Consider the following 27,013-nt stretch of genomic DNA (forward strand, 5'->3'; position numbering starts at 1 on the left):
AATTGAAAATAACAAATTGTAACAAAAAACAAAGCAAATGCTTTCAGGGATACGAGTACAATTTAATCATTTGTAAGATATTGGATCGGATCGAATATTAATTCTTTAATGTGTCCTACGTACCTTTGGTTAAAATAATTACCATTTTTTGACTTGCCATTATTTAGAAGTAAATAGATTAATAGTACGAGTGATTACAACATACGCATATTTTTAAATTAATTCTCCTCAAAAACGATTCGAAAATATATCCTTCTACTTTATCCACAACATACTTATGTAAATTGGATTGTTATTATTTATTTATTTTTGAAATAATCATGACAATAGACTAAAGAGATGAAATAGTATTTCATATTCATTATCCATTGTGTAAAGTTCCTTATTTTTTCAAGGCAATGGCAATGGCAATGATAAGTTCAGTTTGATATGGTTGTAATAAAAAACTTCATTCAAAAATTAGAAAAAGAAAAACGGTTATTGCGGTTTCTTTTCTTCATTTTTTCTTGATTATTTAGTAGGTAGAGCTGGGAATATTGGCGAATACGGAGAAAGAGCGAAAACGATACATATGCTACTATTAATGTTGTGATGTTTATGATATAAACAAAAAAAGACACCAAAAACACGGGTCGTGTATATAAAAAAGCGAGTATTTATTCGTAACTCCTCAAAAATTATGTTTCTCCCCATTTTCTTTTTTGAGAATATTAAAGTATGTAAATCCTCCAAATTTACTTTTTATTCGGATTCAAAAGTTCGTATCCAAAAGAGGAAGAAAGCTGCTTCATTCGAGCTGGTTAAGCATGTGAATCTTATTATTAATAATTAGAGAAGGGAAAATTAATTTTTTAAAGACAAATTTTAAATAAACCCCTATAAAATAGGATTTTTTGACTGACGAATTTGTTAACGAGCAATAAGTGTTAGTTAGTTATGGGGATGTCCGCAAGGGATGTGTTGGAGGGACTAAAGTCCCCCTCAATTAATAATTTTTTGTCTTTATCACCCCAAAATTATCAGTTAGGCAACCAAGGTTTAATACCAAGATTGTGTCTTTATCAGTCTAGCGGTTCAAGCGGTTCTGTTTCTTGAACTGCTAGAACCAGAACCGACAAAGTCAAACCAAGATGGCAATATATTGCCTATCGGTCTCGGTTCTTGAGCTTCTGTTCCTATATAGAATATACAAAGAAAATACAATATATATTATAAAAAATAAATAAACTTTAATCAATAAGTGTTTATTTTTTTTTTTTTTTTTTTTTTTTTTTTTTTTCTTTTCTAATTTTTATTTTTTTTGTAATTGCAGCATTTTATAATGATTTTTTTTTACGTCGACAGGGTGATAAAGTTGTATTTGAGCTCAAAATTGATAAGCCCTTCTTACAGATCTGGAAAAGTGGTTTTAGGGACCAAACGGTGTAAATTTAAGAGGAAAGGGGTTATGGTCCAATACTAAGCTTGTCGGGGCCATATAATATAATAACTATAATATTTCTTAAGCCAGGGTTTCCCAACTTTACTATGCCAATGCCTTCTCCACTAATACATTTTTAGTTAAGGCCCCCTTTATACGAAACATGTGTACTATATATGTGCAGACTAGAAACAATTCTGAATTCTCCATTTTCCTGCATCCCCTTCCTAGCCACCCCTCACCGCTCCACTTTGAAAACCATAGTCTTAAGCAGCCTAAGTTTTCAATGCCCTTGCTGGAACTTGGGTATTACACTCTGCGTATAAGGAAGCTGCGGCCCTGTTTGTATATAATATAATTTCCTGGGCCTGAATTTTCTAGTGACGTCCCTTGTTTTAAGTTCTTATTACCAAACTGAGCCTGTATAAAAAGAACAGAGACCGATAAAGCTGAACCGAGACTGAAACCGTTGAAATGAAAGAACCGAGACCGAGACCAATAGAACCACTGAACCTGAACCGGGGACATCATTGGTTAATACTCATGAGGGGAATGAATATTGAAACGAATAACGAGTATTCCATCGAGTAAGGAGTATTCCAGGAAGTATTGAGTATTCAAGCGAGTAATGAGTATAGCTCGTAATTCCTCGAGTATTTTTTTATATGCTCGGAAAAACTCGAGCAGCAAAATTCAGCTCGTAGCACATCACTAGGTACTATTAATTAATGTTTATTTTTAAAAATCAGCTACCGATTATGTTATGATTTTGGAGGATAGAATATGACGTGTTTCTGCTATAAAAATATATCAAATACCAAGAGGAGATTTTATAGAAAAACGGTAAATATTTTCAGTATAAAGAATATTTGATTTACTGGGTGAAGCTCATTAAAAACTTTTATATTTCTGTATTATATATCCATTAAAATTGAGAGCTCTTCAATTTCTTTCCTTAAAGTTGTAGATATGATATTTTATAAGATGAGAAATGAAAAAGTATTTAGTATCACTTTCCCGTGGTAGTGGAAAAAACACAACTTAAAAAACGATAAACTAATATTAAAAATATTTACTACAAATTTTAATAGAAGTTATAATCAGAAAATCAGACAAATGAAAAATGATATATTCATGTATTCCTTGATTATACATATACAAAATTAAATGAGATATTTAACGGAGAATAAAACATACTAATTAGCAGAATTGAATATACTATGCAAACAAAAATATCGATAAAAGTAAAAAAAAATTATCTTTAAGAGTCTAGAATCATCTTCCATTTGTTTTCTTGTTTTCTAATGACAAATATATACATACTAACCATTTTTTTCTTTTCTAATTTTTATTAAACAATTTTTATTACCATTGAAATATTGGCTCTGATATATTTATAAATCTAAGTCAGAGGATAAATCTTTTGAACATTTAAGGTCAAAAATATGGTCAATAAGGTTTGGTAAAAAATGACACTAAAAATGACTACTAATTAAGATGAGGAAAACTTGTTCAGCATTTTTTTCAATTATTAAGGAAATATACCGAAGTTATAGTTATGATGAAAAGATTTTTTCTATCGTTACTCCCTTGCAATAAAACGTGTTTTTAATCATATATAAAGCATTGTACCATTATTATATAATAATAAAATATTTATGCACTTATAAAAACATTTTGTTACCGCAGTATTTCTCATTTTGATGACACTAAATTAGTTGTTATGTGTACCAAGAAATCTTCCTACTTTACATTAATTAGTTAAGACCTAATAATTAATTAGAAATTGTTTTTTTTTGCATAATGTTCCAGTACTTTCAATATCAAATTTTTGATTATTTTTGGTCTTTCTGTTGATTTCAATCCATTTTGAATAATTAAAACGGGGTAAAGATACCCTTAAAAATAAAATTGAACCCCCTAAAAGTTTCTGAAGCCCCCCCCCCCCACAAATTTTAAATGAAATATTATATACCTATATTTATATGTCTATTTTTGGTGTTATCACACATGGAGTTCCAAATTGTCGAAATAGATCAGTCTGAAATTGAGCAAAAAGACGTATAAAATAACTAAGTATGTTCCTATGACATTTTCTTGGGCTGCTGAGGTCATTAACCCCCTGCTTTTGAGCAGAATAAAATCAATTTTTCCTTCTATATCTCTCTCCTTATCACTATTTCTTCCCTTCTCCTTCTGTATATTGCTACATCTCTCTCTCTTCTTCTACCTTCATTCTTTGTTTCTATTTCCTTCTGTTAAGCCATGCAACCCGTGCACTCTCGGCTAGTATATGTATAAAATAAACCTATTTATATAAGTAATTATATACCGGTGCTGATTAATGATGAAAGGTAGCAACGGCCCTGTATATTAGTATTATTTGGTATACTGATACTTTTATTAGTGGTACTGAAAAAAAAACAAGAAAAAAAACCTATATTCATCTAAAAATGATATTGGAATCTATTCATGCAGTGCTACTCAAAAAATGAAAATTGCCTTTTTTTTTTAAACCAGCCATCAAATTTCTGAGCTCTCTTAACCCTTCCAACCCAACAAAAACTTGTAAAGAGTGAAAATCAATAATACTTACTCATAAAAGTATTCAAAAAAATAAGCCCTTCCTTAAACCAAGTATCCTCTTATTTAGAAACCAAAATATGATCCCCTTATTAAGGATACCATTGTAAATGTTGGAGTGTAAAAGGAGTGAGGGGAAAATCACATTGACAATGGGCAATACTATTTTCTTCATAATGTTTGGACGCCTTCAATGTGGGTGAGCGTTAGGGTATTATTAAAATGCATTATATTATAGCACATGTATATTATATGAAATGTATTATTATGAATTTTTAAAAAAGTGTTATAAACTCAAATAACATACCAATGCTTCTAAATAAAAAGTCCATCCTTTATTTTGGTAATTTTTTTCCAAATTTGCGAAGAACATTGCAAAAAACTGTTTTGCTCTAATTTTTCAAAAAAAAAAGTATTAAATAGCAAATAGGAATTGTAAAGAGAAACACACTAATACAAAAAAAATAATCGTACTTGCATAACTAAAAAGTAATGGAAAATAATGTCGTTGAAAAAATAACCCTCGATAACTTGTTCGTTTTTGCAAATATTGCAAAAGTTTGTTATAGCAAGTTCCGGAAATTGAAAATACGATTTAATGTCAAGGCTTAGTATTTTTTTTGAACAATTAATATTTATAGAAAAACAATTTGAAACATTATTTTTTTGGAAAAAAATTTCAATTATTAAATCTTTGGAAAAATTTTAAAAATCTACGGCTATTCACAAATAATTTCAAATATTACATTTTATGGGAAAAAAAAATTCCATAAATCCACAGCTATTCAAAAAATATTAAATTTTTTGGAAAGAATTACTAATATTTAATTTAATAAATGTATTAAATTTATACACTATTTATAACTCTATTTTGAACAACGTTGTTGCAAATTAGCTTTCGAGGAGTTCGGCACTTTTAAATTTTTATCAAAATGATTTAAATATTTAATTGGCTCCATCTAGTCAATCAATTTGATAAAAAGTAAAGGTTAATAGAAATACAAGGTTATACAATAACGCGTGTACGACAGATGTTTGACTTCCACCACGCTATTAAATATTGTCGTCAAGGAAAAAGATTGGTTGTATGCTTTTTCAAAATCTGTCTGTCTTGCCCAGCAGTTCGTGCAACACATCAAATGGAAAATCTAACAATAGTGACGTTATAGAATAGGATTGGTGGCGTGTTTTGTCAAAATATGTCTGTCTTGCCTAGAAGTTGGAACAATACATCAAATTGAAAATTATAGCAAGTCCCATTACATGATGTTCTAATTTTGTACTTCTATTAACCTTCACAAAAAAGTTATTTTTTATAGGAACTTATTTATCAAAGAGAATTTTAACAATTCTATATATATTTTTTTCTATTATTACTAACATTTTTTTTATTTTCTTAATATGTTTATAGTTATGTTGTTTGTTTTATATGTATAATTTAAAGATGAATATTAAGTTTTAGTAAAAAAAAAAATAGAACATTTAATACTAAAAAAATACATTACAAAAGTTAGTACATTTATTATTTTCCCGTAAAGTGTTTATTTTTTATTTAAAAATAAAAAATAAAGCTTTTTTGTACTGGTATATTTTACCGTAGAAGTTGGGTTTTTATCTGTTTCATTGCATGTGAATTTAGAATATTAAACATAGAAATAGATATCTCATGATTATTATTATATATAAATATATCAGACTTTTAACCCCTAAATTTTAAATGAGGAGTACCCTGAAAAAGCTCAAAATCTGAATATAATAACACCATATCAACAGAAAATATTTTACTGACAAAAAGGTGGTTAATGGCTTGTAAAAAAATAAAATAATCCACTCTTAAGAAGTAAAATAGCAAGAACAAGAAAAATCCTTTTTATAATTTTTTTAATATCCCAGCATGCTTTTATGGTGAGATGTACAGGGCCGTCCGCAAAGGGTAGGCTGGAGGGTTGTAGTCCCCCGTCCCGAACTCAGGACGATTTACTTTTTTTTTTTAAATATAATATTTCAATTTTTTTCCAAAAATGTGATGAATTGTGTTTATATATAAAAAATGTTAAAAAAAAATAGAAACCGAAAATCAACATAGTAACCCTGAAAATTTGAAGAATGTTTTGGAGGAGATCAGCTACAATCACCAGTGATAAGGGAGGAGGGGGAGAAGGAAATAAACAAGGACATTGGTAAGAATCACTACGATGTCGATCCTCAATTCTACTCTTATTCAAACAAGGACTTACAAATATAACTCAGCAACAAATACTCAAGGTAACTCTCTATCTTGTATTAGCACACAAAAAATGTTTGAATATATTATAATATAATATATTTAGGAAAGAAGCTACTACTCAGGAACTAAATAAAAATGACAATTGCGAAGAAAAAGGAAATTCAATTCTTTGTAAGAAGTGTTACAATCGTTCGCACTCCAGAGATTCTGGAGCGTCAGCAAAGATGTGTGCAGCCTGATGTTGTCTTGTTGTCTCGTACATACCAATGCTGGCCACTTCTCTTCGATCGCCACCTTCATACGTTCGAGCTTTTCACAGTAAAGGGCTGAATTGAGCGGTGAAAAAATTGTTTGAACTACTGTTGAGCAACACGAACCGAAAGAATACTGGGCCGTAAACATAGCAAATTTTCTTGGTCGCTTTCGACGCGTTTTTCCTATTCAGGTAGTAAAAATGCGTCGAAAGCGATCAAGAAAATTTGCTATGTTTACGGGCCAGTAAACTATGGTCAATTTCTTCCTTCGAGACCTCCATACTCGAGGCACGATAATTCACGACTTAACCACCCAAGTACAATACTGGTGAAAAATGTTTGTAGTATACACTAACACCTTTACAAAACTTTATCGTATGACTCGATCTGACCAATAATGAACAAGATATAATTAATTTAGAAAACGGGCGGGAAATACGAAGTTACTTTTCCCCCAACCAATATAACTTTATTTTGAGAGCATAATCCACTGTTGATCATTTTTATACTCAGGGCTTGACAGCCACGCTAGCCTTTAGCTAGTAAAAAAAAATTCCGGATATTCTGCATGTCGGCCTATATCTATCCCCTTTGTCTATATAATGCCATACCTTACCCCATAAGTGAAGTTGACTTGTTTATAATGAAAATACTGCGTATCATTATTTATATAGATGGTAAATCCGTTGATAGCTCTAAAAAGTTGTTTGCTCTTTTCATTCTAAACATGAAGATTTCGAAACAAAAACTAAATGGATAAATAGAAAACTAAAAAGACTTATCTTAAGAAAAAGTACTATACGATCTTTAGGATTATAGACAGAAGTAACAATTTAACAAAGTACAAGTATAATGTCAATGGCTGAAGTGAGGCTTAAACGGAAAAGTGATGAAATAGAATTAAGGGTGCAAAAGTTTTTTGAGAGAAGATGACATTGCAAATTTGTCAGACCTCAAACAAAAATTAGATATCTATTGAGTACGTACAAAAAAAATTGTTGATTTAATTGAAGATAAAGTTCAGTTTCTGTATATAACAAAATCAGATTCAGTTATTTTGTACAACACACAAAATTAGTGAAATGATAACTCGTGAAATGACGGTAAGTTTATTGATTATTATTTTTTTTTTTTTAGATTGATCTCTTTTAGCATGTAATCATCTTGAAATATATTGGTTGTTCAAGGGGATTTTTAATCATGATTACATTTAATTAATCGAGTGTATGTGCTCGTGGACCTCAACAGATTCAACATAATTCCTAAAGCACCAACATTTATCAATTGCCCGTTCCCAGATTGTGATGAAGTTACTAAGAGCGACTTAGAGGCAGTGGCGATTGCTCTATTCAATATTTATAGTTTGAGTAATCATAAACCGCTTTTATGAGATTTAGAACCGGGTCGTAATTCTAATCCACCGCCTTGTGAGAGATGCAAAAATAGATTTTGAAACGACAGAAGTTGGTTGGAATAGTTTTCTGGCTAGATGGGATTAGTTTACAAGAATTTCGAAAGTTGAAAGTCAGGAAGGAGTAGACCAATTGTTTCAATGCTGTGAGGTTGCACTGGGAAATGATTTGTTGAAAACTAGTCAAATTTTTTGGAAGAAAATGAAAATGTTGTCCTGTCAGCTATTAAATCCATGGCAGTCATACCAGAAATTCCCTGTGTAAAACAAACAGATTTATTTACTATGAAACGATTACATGGATAACCAAAAAAAGTGTTCATGTTAAGAGTTTGAAGCAAGGTGGCTAGCTGTTACTTCTCAACAAAGTGCAAATGCCATAGGAACGTTGATTTTACAGAAGTGATAGTTCGAATAATATTATTTACTGGAATTAATGATCGAGAAATATTAAGAGAGATTGTCACTATACCAGAAATTGATAAGATAAGTTAATTAGAGTTTACCCAAATTATTGAATCTAGAGAAAGAGCCAAAATTGCTAGGAGCAGCCACTACTGCAGTTTCTACTTTCAAACTGCGGTCCAGGATAAATCAAAAATTGAAGGAAGTTACAAGTACGGAAAATGCACACATTGCAGAAAGGTCTTTAAATTCTTTACTGATGGCTATAAGGGTTATAACAAGAAACTTCATAAAGAGTGCCTAGAATGTTGGCGCAAAATTAAGAACCAAAATAAGTAAGAGGTGTCGGGAATTTCAGAAAACCAAAATAATAAAGAATAGGCTCCAAGATGGGATATTTCTACTTTTCAGGCATCAAAAGCCCACCTCGTATTCAGGAACGAAATATGGATAAATAAAAAACCCATGGTGCAACCGAGAGTACAAGTAGATTTATCAACCCATAAAATGGACTACAAAGATATATCAAACAAAGATCCTAAAATTGATCCAGTGATGATCCATTCAATAGCATTTGCCTTTGAGGAAGTGAAGATTTTTTCAAACCCGGGTTACAACTGTAAGACCATATAAAAGTTCAAGATCAAGCTATGGCAATGAATGGGGAAAAAATTAATATTGATGGTGTTGTTTTACTTCACTTATTATAGAAAGTAAAGATAAGAGTAGAAACAGTGGAGCAATAGTCTACGCAAGTCCACAAGTACAGAGTCTATACTTACCAATTAATTTATTAATGCAGTTGAAGGTCATTGACAGGTCATTTCCAAGTCCAGTAAACGCTATGATGGTGAAGGAAAATCGTAAAAAATGTGTCGAAAGTGTCTGTTTGAGGTGCACAGTGCCTCCAGGGAAACCAAGGTCGTTGCCCTTTGAAGCCGTTAAATCGAATGTTCTTCTAGTGAAGAAATGGATAGTTGACAGATATGCAATATCTACTTATGAAACATGTCCACATCAACCTCTATCCAACTAATTTCGGGCCTTTTATTCTTTCTACTTTTAGAGAAATGGTTGAGATAATGATAGTGAAAGGCCTCTTTTTTTATATCTTACTCAAGGACCTTTTTTTTCGTAAATTCATGAAATGTCTTGTTTTATATTGCAAATTGGAGTAAATAAAAGTATAGGATGAAAAGTTTCAATTTAAATTAGAATATTATCATGAATTTTTTTTTGTTAAATATTAGTGTTGTAGTCAAGACAATCATATGCAAGACCAAAAATTAGCCCCTTTTGAATAATTATTATGCTAGTATCAGTTCTAACATGGGGGGATTCCTTTTTCATACGCAATTTTAAAATAAAACTTCGTATATTTCTTCATTTTTTCCTAATTTGCCATCCCTCATTACTAGAAGCCATCTCCCACTAATTTTGACACTGAGACCAATGCAAAATCATTATTTTAAAGTGTGGAGATCTAGATCTTCAAAATTGGTCTTGCAGCCATGTCTAATATCGCATATCATTAGGGATGGGAATATTGTCTAAATTATGGAAAGCGTAAGTTTAAAAAAAAGGTATATGTTGGTAGGATTATGAACATGAATACTCTTGTTAATCATTCTTCCCTATTTGAACATTCCAACTTATCAGTGAGTTAGGAGCATTATAATTTATTGCAATCTCTGCAAGCAAGTATGTTGTCGTTCAATTATAACTCATTCCAATTTAGACAAAATTTGCATCCCCATATATTACTATTATACTTATCAGTACCACAGATATTGAGCTTCCAAGAAAAAAAAATCTATAAACTGTAACCTAGATAATATTTCAATAATGATAACAATTAATTATCAATTCATCACCAAGTAATCAATGGTTATTTATAATGAAACAAATAACATTTACAATCATATACTTTTTGGTATATGATTTATGTGCTCTTAAAACATTTGGATTTCAATGTTCTTGATAAATTTCAAATATCATTTATATTTATATATGACTGGTACAATGACCAATCAATCATAACTATAGGAACAGAAGTGTAAAATAGAGATTTGTTGTTCTACTGATTGATGATGTATTTTATGTGATGCATGTCCTGCCGCTATGTAAAAATAAAAATAAAATAAACGTGGCCACCCTAACAATTTTAAGAATGTTTGGGAAAAGAGCAACGTAGCTGCCATCATGTTTGTACAAACAAATTTTATGTAAGTCTTCCATTAATTTAACCATTCAAACTGAATAAATTGATCATGTTTCACAAAGATACAGACGTTAATTTGAGAGAAGTACTATTTATGCTAGAAGCTCATGTAAGCTTATAATCAATAGTTGCTATCCTATCCTATGTGATGTAATGGTTACAATAGCAATGTAAGAATTTGGTCTGAAATAGTTAGGAGGCTTGAACTTTCCCTTCAATGGTTGGTGTATCAACTATGTACATATGAATAATTTACATTGAAGGAGGTATTCAGGCAAATAGATGGTAAGCAGCAAGGAAAAAGTATTTATAAGGACCCAATAGGAAAATCCATAAATGTGGACTTAAAAATATGTCGATAATTCTTATTAAAGAAGGAGATGTTAATACACGCACTACTTATTAAATAATGGATAAAAAAGAAGAAAGAGTACACGCAACAACCGTTTTTCCTTTTCCAATACCTATATTTAGTTTTTTATTTACATCAATCGTTTATTTCTAGGATGTTGCAGGAAAAGTAAAACAATTGAGTGAATATATTTTGGCTGATTTAACTAAAGACCAATACTATTTTTACAACATTGCGTTAGAAATTCGATCAACATTCTTCCTAGTTCCTCTTTGCATTTTAAGTTATCTGAAAACCTTGCACGAGGCCAAATGATTGACCAAAGCTACTAGAAGTTTACGATATTTTATATCAGATATTAAATCATGCAAAAATCTCTTGAAAATAGCAGGTTTTATCCTAAGCTATTACGCTATAATGTGGTTTGGAAGTAAATTTCAACCTAATTGCGTTGATGTTTGGAATAATTTTTAGCTGAGATTTTGATCAGGATACGATGATACGAAAAGCACTAAGTAGAAATTCATTCTTTGCTCACCATGAAAACATATTGTTAGTAACTTTGTAAGATGAAGGTTCTGCAGTTCGTAAAGTTGCATTGAACCAAGTCTTTAAAGCAAAAATGTATTTTGAACCACATAGCCTTGTAATGAAATTTACTATGAAACAAATCATTTTATGAATATGATTGGTTGGTCCAAGACAATAATTTCAGTTCCTCTAATGTTGCAATATTGATTTCATGAATACTTTATGAAAGTAGAAGTTGATCTTTTTAAATTAGGCAAGTATTCCTAATCTGTGAAAAGGGAAGTGAAACTTGATTCAGAGGCTTCTGTCAACTTAAAATCAAGAACAAAGCTAAGAAAATTTAAAATAAAAGTTATCAGTATAAAGTTTGATATATAATATATATCATGGATGTAGAAATAATAATCCTTATAGATTAAGGCAATATTATATATATTTGCAAATTATTCTTATTTTGCTAGAAATCTTTTCATATACCGTTGAAGTTAATGTAAAATATAACCAGATAAATATAAACTAATTAATACATGTAAATGCATACCGAGTAGACTACAAAGACTACTAAATAATCTACTTATATACAAAGTATGTTGTGGGTGGGATCTTCGGAGGGATACAAAGTGCACTAACTTTTCATAAAAATACATTCGCAACTTTTTGTAGAACAAAAAATAGCACATTCTCTGAATTTTTTCCTTTTCATAAGTGATTATTTTATTTTTTAATAAAATATTTCCAAATAGAAACAAAAGAGGAGAGGGGTGGGATCAGGTCAAGTCCCGATTTAATTCATTTTAATACAAGGATTTGTAATTGCATGTGTCAACTTTTGAGATGCCTAAACCCGTGATAGCTCATTTTTTTGGTTCCCATGATATCCCTTAATGTATGATAGTGTGTATTTAAAAAACAAATTAATTTAGTCCATTCATTTATGAATGGCATGTATCCTAGCAAATATACAAGTAGTAATGAGCGTTGTGACCATTTTTTATTAATTTATTTTTTCTTTCCTTCTGTTGTTATTTTGTCAATAAACAAAACAATAAGTGGACGATTAGGATATAAATTGTATGTTCTGTTATAAAATTCTGACAGTTTTAACATAAATAAATTCAATAGTTAGTTCTAATTGAAATAAATGCCACAGTGTAAATAAATTAACTAGAGTAAGGATTTACTCATCTTGAGCTAAGATTGTAAAGTCTGACTTTTGAAAATTCTTAGATAATTTTGATCTTGTATCATGAACCATTAGCAATTATTGGTGTATTTTCAGTTCATCAGCTGTTACTCTGGCTTCCTGAGTAGTCGTTGCAACAAATATTTCCACATATTGTAAAGGAAAAGGGATATCGGGTAGATCCAAATTGTCTCCTTCCACACAGTTCAGAAGTTGTTCATTCCTTATGTCAAAGGTTAATAATGAAGGTTCGGTTAGAAAACCTTTTGGGATAGCAAATAAGTCTGCTAACTTTAAATAACTATTGTATTTCTTATTTGGATGTAAATCCTCAAAAGAGTTTATGCTGTAGTAATCCATTTTGTATTGTGAACCGAACCTGGATGGGGTTTTTTTTTTTTTTACAAATAAGCTGGTAACCCAATTTGGTCAATTTTCAACAATGAAACAAATTTCCATGAAGTACTTTTGATACCTGTTCAACTTGTTCTTTTGAGACTCATTAATGATCGGAAATCATCTTTCAATTGCTCCGATCGAATTAAAACTTCCAAATTCAGCTATTAATGACAACAATTTATTTTCCAGAAAGGCCTACAATCCCAAAGAAACAGTAAATTCTTGAAAAATATTCCGTAAATTCTTGAAAAAATGTTTCTTTCCATACTTCTTATGAATAATATCCCCAGTCGTTCCACAATTGCAAATGGAAGTCGCTTTCAAAGAACCCTTTTTGTTGCAGAAAGTGAAGGGGAAAAGTCGTCGTTATATTCGTTATATCAACCAAAACTTTCGAATAAATTTTATTGATTATGTCCCCAAAAGATTTCCACCCACCACCTAATTGATTTCTTGGTTTCTTTAATGCTGAAAAGTAATTCCGATGTAAACGATTCTCCAACAAAAAAAAATCCACCAATATGGTATCCTTCACCAATATTGGTAATGAGTTAGCCTTATACAAAACATTTGGAATGACAAAAGTGTTATAAAGATTTATTCTTTTTTTAATCTTAAAATTGCGACAACATTTGATAAAATCATTAATTCTCATTTTTAGTTCCGGACAATTTAATTCTGAGGGACCAGAACTCACCCATGTAATGCCCAAAACAGTTATCATTTCTTTATAAGAACAATTTGAGATTTTCAAACCTTTTGCCGGATGCCATAAGCCAATCGGGAGACTTGCAGTCTTTGATTAATTGATTTTCAATCCAGACTTCTTTTCGAACGTTGTAAAATAAAATAAGACAATTTCTATTCTTCTTTGTAATTGAGTTTCCGAGTTTGCTACTATAATCACAGTCACATCATCGGCATAAAGATCTATAAGATGTTTAATATTTCCAAAACTGACGCTAAATCCTAGATATTTTTGTGATGGCAGTTCTTAACTCTTCTATTACAGCTACAAAGAGCATGGGGCCGAAGGACAACCCTGCCGACAAATTTTACAAAAGTATATTGAACTGATCTCTTTACTTCCAACCGTTACTGTCGATGATCCCGTAGCTAGCTACGCCCTGACAGAGTTTTAAAAAAAGGCTAGGTATTAGTTTTTTCACCGATCTCAAAATGTGAGAATGACAAAGGGAATGGAATGCTTTCGAAAAATCTATTGCAATATTAGCTCCAAAACGCTTTTCTATTCACTGCTTCAATCTCTGTCTGAATATTGGGGGAAATGTCTTATGTGTTTCTTCGTTTTAAAAATAGGCTCAATTTGACTTGTTATAACTCCTGAAAGTATTATTTATGTTTCGTTTAGTGCAGTGATTAGCCTCTAATTGGCAAGGCTTAAGCCATCTCCCTTTTGGGGGTTAAAACAACTCGTCCTATAGTTATAGCTTCTGGCAGATATCCCTTCTTTTCCATAAAGTTTCCCATTTTACATAAATACGGGACGATCTCTTCTCTGCATGTCGTAAATATCTTTCCACCAATCCCATCTGGACCAGAGGCCTTGTTGTCTTTAAAGTTTTTCCTAATATATTCAGATAATATCTCGTTAGAGAAGATAGAGGTCCTTTTCCTTATAGGGAAATTACTTCTGATCCCACCAACTAACTTCTGGAAGGTTTTACGAAATGCCTCAGCAATGTGCTCTTGTTTTTTCTAAAGTTTTACCCCGATACTCCAATCTTCTTATTACTGAGGCTGAGTGATTATTTTTGTTGGTAAGGCTTTTAATCCTTCGAAAAGGATTATTTTCATTGTCTATTTCAGTCCTCATTTCTAACTCGGCGATTTCCTCAATCCGGAAGGAATGAGGAAACTCAGAAGTTATACTTCGTTGAAAAAGTGAATCCATGTTGAAGGTATGTTCCAAATTATCGTTAAAATCATCCATCACTTTTCTCTTTTCATTAATGCAGCTTCTAGCAGTACTATGTATTGTACGTTTAAGGGAAAAACATAACTTTTTAAAGAAAAGGAAGAATTAAACCTATTCGGTATATTAGTATTCATTTTATGTCCAAAAATTGATGGTGGTTTAAAAAAAAAAATCCTGAAATGACCTAAAAAAGTGATTTTTTTTTCATGAAAAACTTTATTTACTTTCCAATATGACGACCTTTAATCTTAATACATTTTATGCGTTTTGGCATCCCTTCATACAGACTATTCAAAGTATCTGGAGAAATTTTTTCCCAAGCTTTTGTTAGTTTTTTATAATTCATCCATGGATATTGGATAGCCCTTTGAAGTCAATCTTGCTGCAAGTTTCCTTGTGGATTGCCTCTTTTTGGTCAAGGATTTTGAAATCACCAGTTTGGGAACTTTGCTAATTTTTTTCTTCCTTCCCCGACCCTTCTGATTTGCAAGGGTTTGTCCATCCTTCCTTTCTTACACCAATTCTCAATGGTCCTGAGAGGAATTATAAAAAATAAAGCGTTCATTTAACAATATTGGAAGTAAAATAAAAGATGAAAAAAATTAACAAAAATATTGAAAGAATGGACACGAATACTAAGAAAATATTAAAAGTTATAATAAAAATTACAGTAATAAAAATTTCTGCAGCTATAGCTTATTTGAGAGATGATGATGCTTTCTAAAAATATTCTCTATATTGTTTAAATTTTTCAGTTGACGTTCTGCTTATGATCCTCACTATGTCAAAGGCAAAGTCCCATAACTTTCCATAGACTCTTGGTATTTTGATATTAAAAGCAACTTATCTTGCTGTTGCATCTATTAAAATGCTTCTAATATCTTCTACTCTGATCGGCTCTCTCAAAGTCAGTTTTTTGGCAATATATGCCTTGGAATTTAAAAGTCCATATTATAGTGCCTTAGTTTTTGGAGGGGAATTACTTCTCACGGATAATCCAAAAAAGAATAATGGTCCATAGATAACTTGACTTTTGTATTTATAAGACCCTTCATATTTACAGATACAAATAGTCTAAGTATTTCCAGACGGGGGCACTCAGCAAATGGGTGGATGACCGAGTTATACATTTTCCCACAGTCTTTAAACGGTTCATAGAAGGAGATACATCCTGCTGTGATCTGTAAATTTACGACCGTCCAAGATTCCACTTGTGGATCTTAGTATTCTTTTGATCCGGATCGGTGGGCGTTTTAGTAATCTTATGTATTCTTTGGCCACCTTAATTGGTTCGTCTAATGTGATATCTCCATATTTATGTTTTACTGGCCAAGGTGCAGGGGCTTGGTTCTGCTTTGAGCTTCTTATTGACAGATATAGCAACTTTTTGCTTCAAGTATTTGGTGTCGTTAGAAGGAATGATTAGAGGCAATTCTTTCAATAATTTAAAGATGTTCTTTTCTTGATATTCTTGCTCCATTCGGATGTTGATTTTTAAGATACCGGTAGTATCTCATTAAATCTGGCTAACTTGGCAAAATATTCCAGGGGATACTACAGGGACTTCCAATCAAATAATGCTCCCGGGAACTAATACCTAAATTCATATCGTGATCAGTTCAAATTTTAGTTTGGTTTAAGTTGGTTTCATACCACACACTCTACTGTATAGTATATTATAGACAACAAAACAACCTTTTGGATTGAGCTAATTTTTGGTACGTGATATTCTTAGAAAATTTTGTTGAATTTCAGTTAATTTTGTTCTATTCCAAAAGCCAGAGTAGAGTGTCTTTGGGGCGTTCTTGAGATACAATTTTCCCAGCCCAAATTTGGGATTTATGTATAAAGTTATTTTATAAAAAAAGGTTGTTTTTTTAACATTGGTCACTTGCCTGAAATTTGAAGTACTTAACCTGAAAAATGAGGTCACTAAGTTTTTTTTTATGTAGGGATTCAATAGAGCATGATAAAGGGTTCTATCATAAAATTAAAATTGTTCAGTCTGTAGTCTTATATATGATAAGGTTTTGATTTTTTTTCTCGCTCGAAGCGCCACGGCGCCTATAAGGCATTTTTGGAGTGTATAATTCTATATACTCAAAAACGGTAGGATGGATTGAGCTCATTTTCTTTGAGAAACTGCACAGAACATAAGCTACTTTTTTATTTCACAACCGCCAAGTTGTCTATATATTATTTATGAATTAGGTTTGTTGTTTATGTTATACTTTTGGTACTTCTGTGAAAAAATATTTCGTATAAAAATCTTGGCTATATAGCGATCGAATATAACCTAAACTTTGAAGTGAGAAGCTTGAAAATTGAAGTTTTTATAAGTAATTATGAAAATCAATATTGATGTAATTTTTTGGGGGGGATAGATATCCACGCCAAAAAAGAGTAAGATACATGCATCATAAGAGTACATACTTTTTGTCATATGCGTCAGGGAGAAATATTTAAAGAAATATCTTTTACAAGAACGTCAAGAGTATAGCATAAAATAGAACTAAAAGTGAATTTACATTTGTAGATGCGCTTGGGGTAGTATATGCTGTAAGTGATGTTAAAGATTCATGGTAAAACAGAACAAGGTAGGAGGTCCCATTATAAAATATAAATTAGTAGTTCTATAAAAAATATGTGTAGAGAATCAACAAAAAATGCAACTAATTTGGTAATGGTGAAATGAAACATTTTTTAAATAATAAGAGGAGATTGTAACTCTTTCAACATAAGTGGGAAAGTTTGTATTAAGTACAAAAACTCAAAAAAAAATATGTAATTGTAAGAAACATATCAAGGACTAAAGTCCATATTGATTAAAAAATATGTTTGTCATAATATATAAATTATTACATAAAACAGCACAATAAAAATATTTAGTCAAAGAAAAATTCACAACATGTCATCCCGTATAACATCCATTCTCTTCATTACTTCATCCAGATACGGTCTTTTGCTGATATCCAATGTAAGCATCCATTCTATTAGTTCATGTATTTCCTTGGAATAAGGCGAGTCGTTGGGGAAATGTACATTGGACGAACTCTGAACAGCAAGAGCCACGCTGTCTCCACGTTCATAAACAACATCAAAAGGAGATTTAAAAAAGCATAAGGCAAATAGGAGGCAGCCTAGGGACTGAAATTTAAAAATATACTTTATGAATGTAGCTCTATATGAATTCTGAATATTTCGATAAAAATACAGGGGTTTCATCGGATATAAAAGTAGTTTAAAATAAATTGTTTACTGATCAGTATATGAACGATTAGTATTTTTTTAAATATTTTGTATCTTGAATTTTAGATTTTTTAACAAATATTTTCGTCTATTGTCTTTATTTATTTTCAATTTACTTTCTATTTAAGTCAATTTTTTGCATGCGCTGTTTGTCTTTCATAAAACAGGACACTTCATGAATTTACAAAGAAAATTCCCTTTTCAGGATATGTCTGGGAAAAAGAAAAACGCTTGGTCACTTAACCATATGGATCTATAAATCATCCAACATGATTAAAATATCAGAAAAATATCGATTTACATCCGATCCATACTAATAAATATAAATTAAAACTAACCCAAATATCCGTTCGTTCATCAAGTTCACTATTGACGTCCACTTGAAAGAGTTCTGGACTACGATAAGTCATAGAACTCCTTTTCGCCGCTGTATCTTGAATGTCTTTAGCCTCATATGAACTTGAAATTTTAACTCTGGCCTTTGATGTCGATCCTGTTTTTTTAAATAAATGTATTTTTCTCATAAAATACCTACACATACTCTCAAACACAACCTACCCAAGTCAATGATGATGGGTGAAAAGTCATTGGTAAGTAAAATATTGTGCGGTTTAAGATCCCGATGAGCTAATGGATATGGAGAAGCAGCATGCAAAGCAGCCAGTCCTTCGCATATTTGATCGAAAAGATTGAGTATAACGATTTGAGGAAAGAAGTCTTCATAGGTAGAAAGAGTAAGGACTTGAGTATGGTTCGACGTGATTCAAGTATTGGTTATTTAATTTTTGTATTGAAATTAATATATATCCAAGATATACTATGTACAGAATAATTCTCCAAAGAGAGACAAGGGATTAAGAATGTCTACGTATAAAATTACATTACCTTAATATAAAAACATGTTTATATCAAGAGATCAAAATATAAAAAAGTAAGACGTGAAATTTAAGTGATGGAAATTTCAATAAATTAAAAACGATTTTTTTCACTTGGTATTCAAGTTTGATAATTTTATAATTTATCAAAGTAGTTTCCACATTCTTTTACGTAACTGTCCGACAATGTTTATTGATCGAACTTAAAAGTATGGAGGACAAATATATCATGTTATAAATGACTGCCATCAGAATTGTAAGTCGACAATAATCCCAAAAATTACAAATAATTGGTTCCAGAGATATACCACTGTTCGAAACACAAAGCTGCAGTCTGACATATTTTCATTCTTTTCAAATTTCATTGCCTAAATATACACAATAATAAACATTTCAAAATACATTATATTTTTTAAGCCATATTAAGCAAGATTATGGGATAAATATTTGCCTAACTTTTTTTAAAATAAAATAAGACTCGTAGAATAATAAATATCAAACAGACTAGGACTGAGACAATTATAGAAAAATGAAAAATCGATATTTACGATTAATTTTCTACCAAAGGAGGCTAGAATAAAATCCAATTCTAACAGGTGGTCTATTGAAATATGAACACTTACTCCATTCAATAATTAATTGATGTTGAGTGATTGAAATTAATTCATATTTCGAGAAAATTACACTTGAATGTGATCGCCGAATTTCCATACGCACACTCCTAGTAGTTGGGAGTCTTCAGGAAAACCGTCTACGCTGTCAGCAAAATACCAAACGGTTAGAGAGGTAGAAGGGCTCTGTCAAAATCCGGATCCGGAAAATTTAAAGAAAACAGCCCAACCAAGAGGGTGGGAGAAAAGTACATTAATACTTGTAATTAAGTCCTATAATTTAGTATTCATGAAACACGAGTATTGGTGCTTGGTTTAAAGATTAAACAGTCATTATTCTCATAAATTGTAATATGTGCTTGTAAGTAATAAATGTTGATATAGGGAGCCTTTAGACTCTGAGCGTAATATCTAGTTGCGTCGCTTAGGATATCTACAATTGCTACTGATTAGTTAAAAGATCAAAAGCGGCTTCAATCTGACAAATTAGTTAGATTCCATTTCAGCCGATAAATTCTCTTCTTTACAAGCTAACTTCCAGTAATTTACTTCCTATAAAAATAGACTAACTCATCAAATGGGATTGAAACCAAATAATAAGCAAATATATTCTTCAATGAAGTACTTTTACGCGACTTAATTACATTTAAATGTACTTGGGCATCATCCTTGTTCCAGAATCCCGCTATGATTTAACGATTTACTAATATATCCCATATTCAAATTTCCGTTCTATAAAGAGATAGACAAACACTATCAATTAGAGATTCAAACCATTTAACCGATTCTTCTGATATTGCTATCTATTTTCAAGTCTTTAGTCGAAAATTTACTCAAAATATGGAATGGTTTTAGCCCTGCCACAGACACATTGTTAATAACTTGGGCATCACAAATCCACGAAATTTATCAATATAAAGGATTATCAAATCCAACTTTTTGTTTGTTTTTGTGAAACATACTCAAGTCCTTGGAGAGTACCTCTGCTCTCTGCTCTTCTTGTCAATTCTTCATTGAGTGAGCCTCTGGGATAATAGGTAAAGAGTAGAAGGACCTTGGACGTATCCAAGGTGTCCTCCCTCAGTTCTCCTTTTTGGCAACTTGTTCTTAATCGAACGAGATTGTCATGATCCAACTGTTTGTAATATTCAATCTCTTGGAATGCAGCTTCTTCATCCTCTTTGGAATGACATTCTATGGTTTTAAGAGCAAATGTCTGACGCGTTTCCTGATTTTCCACCAAATCAATTTGTGAGAAACCTCTATAACAACAAATAAATATATATAGTTAAAAACAATAAGAGTCATTGGACGAGTCCTTCCTTACCCATCAGCCAAGTGATCCAGTACAGTAAAAGGTCTTCCGTTGATCTCAAGTGTCTTTTTGGAACAGATACATGAGTTAATGTAACTCACTAGATTTGAAATCGCATTCATGACATAGATTAAAAATCAAATAATATAATTCAAATAAGAGCTTCTCAACAGAAATTGAAGTATTTTATTGTTAAAATTGATTAAATCCACAAAATCTTTGATTATTTTATGCAATCACTGACATTTATATTTGTTACTATTAAATTATATGATACTTATTACAAACATGTTGTGAATCTCAAGGTCATCAATATTCATAATTATCAATTTACCTCTCGCTCTTTTACCAACAACTAGACTTATGACGTCATTGAAAAAAACCTCTTTTACCTGAATGGCACGTCACATTTTTAAGAAAATAAAACATGGGGGATAACTAGGGAAGACCGACACAGGTTCTTATATTTTTGTATTATGAATTCCTGGAGATATTTTCATGTCAACGTTTTAGAACATTTATTATTTTATTTTTAATTTATAACAAAGTAACTCATCGTAAATTGGAATGTAATCTAAAATATTAATTATTTGTTTTAACTTCACATCACAGATGATATTAAAATTAATATGAGCCCGTCTCTGGTGGCAACTCCACCTTTTCCGTCAACTATTGTTTTTAAATAAATATTTACAGTGCCTTATAAAAGGATAGTCTGGGTATCATGTACGCCATCTAACAAGAAAATACGAACTAATAACGTAATACCCCAAGCTTATATAAATGAATAAAGTATAACTGAATCAAATACTTAATTATTTACGAAATTAAATATATTCATAGAAAATAATATTCGAATAAACAGAGGATTTACAAATTAAAAAACAATTTGTCTCACTTTTAAGCTTTTGCTCGCATTACTTGCCACTAAGACATCTGAGGCACCTTAAAATTTTATGTTTTTATCTTTACAATAAATGTGTAGCTTACAAATACAATATTTTTTTACAATTTTACCCAATGCTTCAGGTTGACAAGAAGTAATACATTCATTGGAAAGATATGTCAGGATTGACGAAGATAGCTTTCTAATATACAAACAATGAAAATTGAAGAATCACTACAATAAATTAAAGAGTTTTCCAAAAAAGACTTTTAAAGAAGAACGATTATTATAGTCATTTGTATAATACTTAAAACATTTAAGACTTGATGTTCTGCAAATTACAATAACCTCCCTATTGAGTTAAAGCCCATTTTTCGAGGAATTCGAATTGAGGCAAATAAATAGCAATTTTTTGGTTATAGTTATCTTCCACTTTTTTAGGAAACTGTTGAGATATTTCCTCCAAATCAGTGAGGAACACGGAATCATCAAATTGATAGCTCTCAGTATCTTTCCCCGAGATGTACTGTGACAAAGTCACTAGCTTCAGATAATTTTTAAACTCTTTTATAGTTGGTGTAGGAGTTTTTGCTCTTATAGAGGAGAACAAATTCTCAACACAGTCTTCAGTAAAGCAGCTACACAACAAAAGTCAAATTTATAAATCGAAAAAAAATGATGGTGCAATGTTATCAGAGATGATGTACTTAAAATTATGCGGCTTTGGATTGGCTTCCATCCATTATTGTCATTAATGTGTAAATTCTCAAAAAGATCTCGGAAGGAATAAAGGAAATCCCTTTATATTTTGACATTAAACGCATACTGAGAGTAACAGCGGGTCTTCTGGAAGTGGTGAGGTCAAAACAAATCATGGTTTTATGATCAAGTAGGGCTACTTGATCATAAAACTGTCGTAAGATATTTATTATCTTACATCCAGTAGAAACGAACACTCGAATTGCCGCTGCCGTTTGTTGGCTGAGAAGGTGAGAGGCAAGGTTCACTTTTATTCTTTGAAATTGTCCATACTTAATAGACTTCTTTGACAATTTTGGATGAAGTTTATATGATACTTTATCTTGATATGCAATTAAAGATAGAAAGGCTTCCATGTCCACACCCTTAGAAAAAATATTGTAGTTCTTTACAAAATGTGCTAGTATGGTAATCGCATGTCCTCTCATTAAGTGATTTCGTAGGCTCTTAATCAAATGTGGGATATCTGCTATGAAACATATTAGTTTATGGGATGAGAGAGGACTAGAAAAAGTGTTAATGATATTGCATTTCTTTAGCACTATTCCGATGTTCATCTATATCGCCTGATTTGAAGGACCCATATCACTGGTTATCAAACCAACTTTCAGACCAATGGTTGAAGCTGAATTGATAATTTCCTTAATTATGGAAGTAATTTTTTTTGGGTCGAATGAGTGTCCACTAAAATGGAATGCTACGACTTGTTTCAAACTAGTTTGAATACCTTTCAACATGAAGCACAAAGCATGAGTTGTGAGAACATCGTTTGTATCAATTGATGAATATTCTTTTATTGATTTTCATCGAATACAAAACCAGATTTTATGGCCATTTCATCGAATGTTAAAGAACAATGGCGTTCATTAGGAGGGAAACTTTGAAATTTTACCTAAAAATATATAGTATTTCGGTTCCTAGTTCTTCCACCTCAGAACACGTAACCAAGCCTTATTTTGGTGTAAATATTTTGGAAATATATATCTTTGCCTGAAACATGCTTATTCCGGCATCCAAAAGCAGCACAAGTAGGCATTTTCACAAAGAAAAATTATTCTTATTAATAAGCAATGACATCGATTCTTTTAAACTAGGGTTTTAGAGATATGCACTTACTGAATCAGCTGACGTTTTAGCTGTAGAATGTCCAGACACTCCTTTTCCTAAATCATAACTCATAAGTCATAAGTTATGACTCATAACTTCATAAGTGTCATAAGGCACTGATAACAATAAATATCAATGATAATAACACCAAAAAGTAATAAAGTTTTATATAAATGTCCTATAGGCTATACTCAATTATGAGACCATTTCGTCAATGACATACCTATTTCACCAATTGTCATAGTTTACCTAATGAATGTAATAATTTTGGGACATAATGAATATAATACAAGTTGTATGTTTATAAATTTGAAATTTGTTTGTAAGTTGCAGACAAAAAATGAGATGAATCATTATAAATGAAGGATTTACAGTTACTGGGATGAAAATAATGGGATAGTTGAATATTCCGGGTTATAATTTTCAGCTATTCTATTAAAAATAATGTGGCACATTATAAATTTTAAATGCCGATAGTTATTTTAATAGATCTAAATGAAATGCTAGTTTAGTATCCGTGAATAGTTTAGATCAATCAAAATTACATGGTTATTATGTATTTATGTGTAGTATAAAAGTGGGCATTTGAACTTTATTATGTTCCAAAGTATACTAATGTTCTAGTAATTTTTTATTAGAATAGTCGAAAATTATATTACAATATATAGATCATCCATAAAACATTCAGTTATTGCATTTTCTTCATCTCAAGTACTGTAAATCCTTCATTTAAAATTATTCATGTTATTTATGGGTTGCAACATGTACAGACAATGCAAATTGTACACACTATATTATATAAAAATATATTAATTAATAATTATTATTCTAATTAATTCAATTCGAAACAAGGGGGGAGCTAATTAGAATAGTCATCTAGCTATTTATTGGACATGGCGAGAGGGAAGCTCCCTCTGACGTTGTAAGAGGTTACGTGATAAGTATTGAGTAACTAATTCCCAATTCAATTGTCAATCGGGTTGTCCTTACTGAGTGTCTCGTTGCAGCTCTTCTCTGCTCTAATTAAGTGTATGCAGACAGTCCAGAGTAATTAGTAATACTAGTGTAGAAGGAAGTGATTGCAGGATGAGCAGCGTGTCGTCAGCAGAGGTATCTGTATTGTGCCCCGAGAGGCGGGCGTTCGAGGGTCAGTTGAACAAGTTCACGAACCTGGTGAAAGGCTGGCAGTACCGTTGGATGATCCTCGATCCAGAGACGGGAACCTTGAGCTATTACACAAGTGCGGAGGACAAGTATGATGTGAGTCGTCCTGTGAGGGGCTCTGGGCACTTGGCAGGTGCATTTGTGGTTCCATCTCAAGAGGATTCCACGGCTTTTTCCGTGGACTTTGCATCGGGAGAAACATTTAAATTGCGTGCCTCCAACGTCAAAGAACGTCAAATTTGGGTGGATAAATTGAGGAGCGTCGCTCAAAGTCATGACAAGGCCTTAACAGGTATTCATTAGCTTTGTTTTCCCATCCTTGATTTGAAATCCTTTGTATGTATTGATATTAATACATAATTATTGTACTAGCTGTCAATTCCGCTTCACCACCGATTCGGGAATATTTACCTCCCACTCCCCCTGGATCCAAATCACATCTCCGCCATAATGGTGAACCCAATGAAGCTCTTCAAAATCTGAGTTTGACTGTTCTAGATGCCCTCGGCTCCGCTCATGACATTCTCCATCAATGCAATGTAAACCATAAAGAAGTAGTCAAAGACATAGAAAAGTCCCCCCGCTCCTTTGATAAGGATTTCCTCATACTAAAATCCACATCCCAATCTGCTCTTCTATGCTTGGAAAATGCACTACTCATGATTCAAGATTATAATCAAAACATGACACAAAAATTACCTCTTAAATCCAAAACACTCTCTGAATCCAAATTTTCCCTTCATTCCCCTCTAAATTCACCTCGTAAAAAACAGTCATCTTTAAGTTTACAACAAGATAATGGATCCAGTTCGAGCACACCTCTGACTTCTTCAAAGTTAAACACGGAATCACCTACAAAATCCACTGGAAGTTTGAAAGAACCTTTGAAGGAAAGAATAAGTGGTGGCAGTTGACAAACGTTTTCCCCGAAGTCCCTTCGGAAATTTCAAGCCGTCCAAAATGGGCTTAAAATTGTGAATTATTTCAGTAACTCGTATATGAATTCGAAAAAGTCATCTGCTAATTCCTCACCCAGTAAATAATTGGAGAAAAATGTATTTTAAAGTCGAACATTGCTTCACAATGAGACTCCTTTGTCATTGTATGTATTGCGCGTGTGTACGTTTAATGGAACTTCTTCCTCATAGTCATTTCTAATTAAAAGCCTTTGACAATTTTAGTTACAATGAACTTCATTTCTCCTCGATATCACATTTTATTGTTGCCTATCGTAAATTTATTGGTTATATATTTCCATATTAGTACATATTATATCGTTTAATGACTGTTTTTAATTGTTACAAATATTCAGATCCTTAAAATAAATTATTTTCCTTACTATATATAATTAATTAACTATCATTACATTATATGAATTGCTTATTCAATTTTATTTTCAGACGACGTTGTGCCAAATGAACTTGAATAAGATAGGTATCTTAAATACCCTTTCTTTAGAGGGAATATGGAGTCGTTGTTTCATCGGTAGGAATGATCCTCTTCATTCTCTATACTCCTCAAAATTCTCGGCAAAGGATAACTCATCTCCAGTTCAAATTTTATTTAAGTGTCCATTTTGTTTGTTTAAAGACCCTAATAATTTGAATGTCAAATCTCATGTGGTTACTGTTCACAAAAGGCTGCCTTATCATTGTCAATGGTGTGATTCCAAGGAGGGATTTAAAAATCTTACGACTTATAAAAAACACGTTATCTCAAATCACCCCAGTGTAAAACCTCTTCCAAAAGCATACGAAGAGGAGACTCTAGTTAAAAAGGTTAAAAAGTCGTCCTCCAATGTGACCAAGAAATCTGTTCCTCGATCTCTGAAGCCAAATGATTTTACAGTCTATCCACTCAAGCCTATTAGATTTAATATATCACATTTCAGGGCTTCGAAGGTATCTCCACTCAACAAAAAAATAGATTTCTCACATCGACCACTTCCTATAAAATCTCCATTCAAAATGTATCCTTTGAAGCTCAGCTATGATTTCCCCTTCAGATATTCATTTGAACCAAGGGTAATCCCAATATCCCTTAAAAAATATTCAAATTCCTTGTATCCGTTGAAAGAGCCTTCTACCTTTAATTATGAAACCAGAACTAAGGAACAAGCATC

At 31.6% G+C, this 27,013-nt stretch overlaps 2 protein-coding genes across 3 annotated transcripts; one reads left to right on the top strand and one right to left on the bottom strand.

Annotated features, from left to right (window-relative positions):
- Window positions 1–17,663: 17,663 nt before the first annotated feature.
- Window positions 17,664–23,797, bottom strand: LOC121129138 (serine/threonine-protein kinase 16). Of its 2 annotated transcripts, none has more exons than XM_040724820.2 (5): window positions 20,988–23,797; window positions 20,642–20,922; window positions 18,733–18,891; window positions 18,513–18,667; window positions 17,664–18,072 (listed from the first exon to the last, which is right to left on the bottom strand). In XM_040724820.2, exons 1-5 carry the CDS (start codon window positions 21,095–21,097, stop codon window positions 17,827–17,829), a joined length of 951 nt encoding a protein of 316 aa, XP_040580754.1. In that variant the 5' UTR covers window positions 21,098–23,797; the 3' UTR covers window positions 17,664–17,826. The 2 variants fall into 2 exon arrangements, with proteins under 2 accessions (XP_040580754.1, XP_071749411.1); XM_071893310.1 differs by having other exon boundaries at window positions 18,733–18,915; window positions 20,988–21,349.
- An 866-nt stretch (window positions 23,798–24,663) lies between these two features.
- Window positions 24,664–26,292, top strand: LOC121129073 (oxysterol-binding protein-related protein 11). Its single transcript, XM_040724744.2, has 2 exons — window positions 24,664–25,183; window positions 25,264–26,292. Exons 1-2 carry the CDS (start codon window positions 24,814–24,816, stop codon window positions 25,803–25,805), a joined length of 912 nt encoding a protein of 303 aa, XP_040580678.1. The 5' UTR covers window positions 24,664–24,813; the 3' UTR covers window positions 25,806–26,292.
- The last annotated feature ends 721 nt before the right edge of the window (window positions 26,293–27,013 follow it).

The sequence above is a fragment of the Lepeophtheirus salmonis genome, chromosome 14 (assembly GCF_016086655.4).
Source record: "Lepeophtheirus salmonis chromosome 14, UVic_Lsal_1.4, whole genome shotgun sequence".
NCBI lineage: Eukaryota > Metazoa > Arthropoda > Copepoda > Siphonostomatoida > Caligidae > Lepeophtheirus > Lepeophtheirus salmonis.

Excerpts from the sequence above, each read along its gene's own strand:
- LOC121129138 (XM_071893310.1), bottom strand. The coding sequence starts at position 21,097 with ATGAATGCGATTTCAAATCTAGTGAGTTACATTAACTCATGTATCTGT. Across the intron at positions 20,923-20,987 it reads CTGGATCACTTGGCTGATGG|AGGTTTCTCACAAATTGATT; the intron begins GTAAGGAAGGAC and ends TTGTTGTTATAG. Across the intron at positions 18,073-18,512 it reads ATGAACGAACGGATATTTGG|TCCCTAGGCTGCCTCCTATT; the intron begins GTTAGTTTTAAT and ends TTTAAATTTCAG.
- LOC121129073 (XM_040724744.2), top strand. The coding sequence starts at position 24,814 with ATGAGCAGCGTGTCGTCAGCAGAGGTATCTGTATTGTGCCCCGAGAGG. Across the intron at positions 25,184-25,263 it reads TCATGACAAGGCCTTAACAG|CTGTCAATTCCGCTTCACCA; the intron begins GTATTCATTAGC and ends TTATTGTACTAG.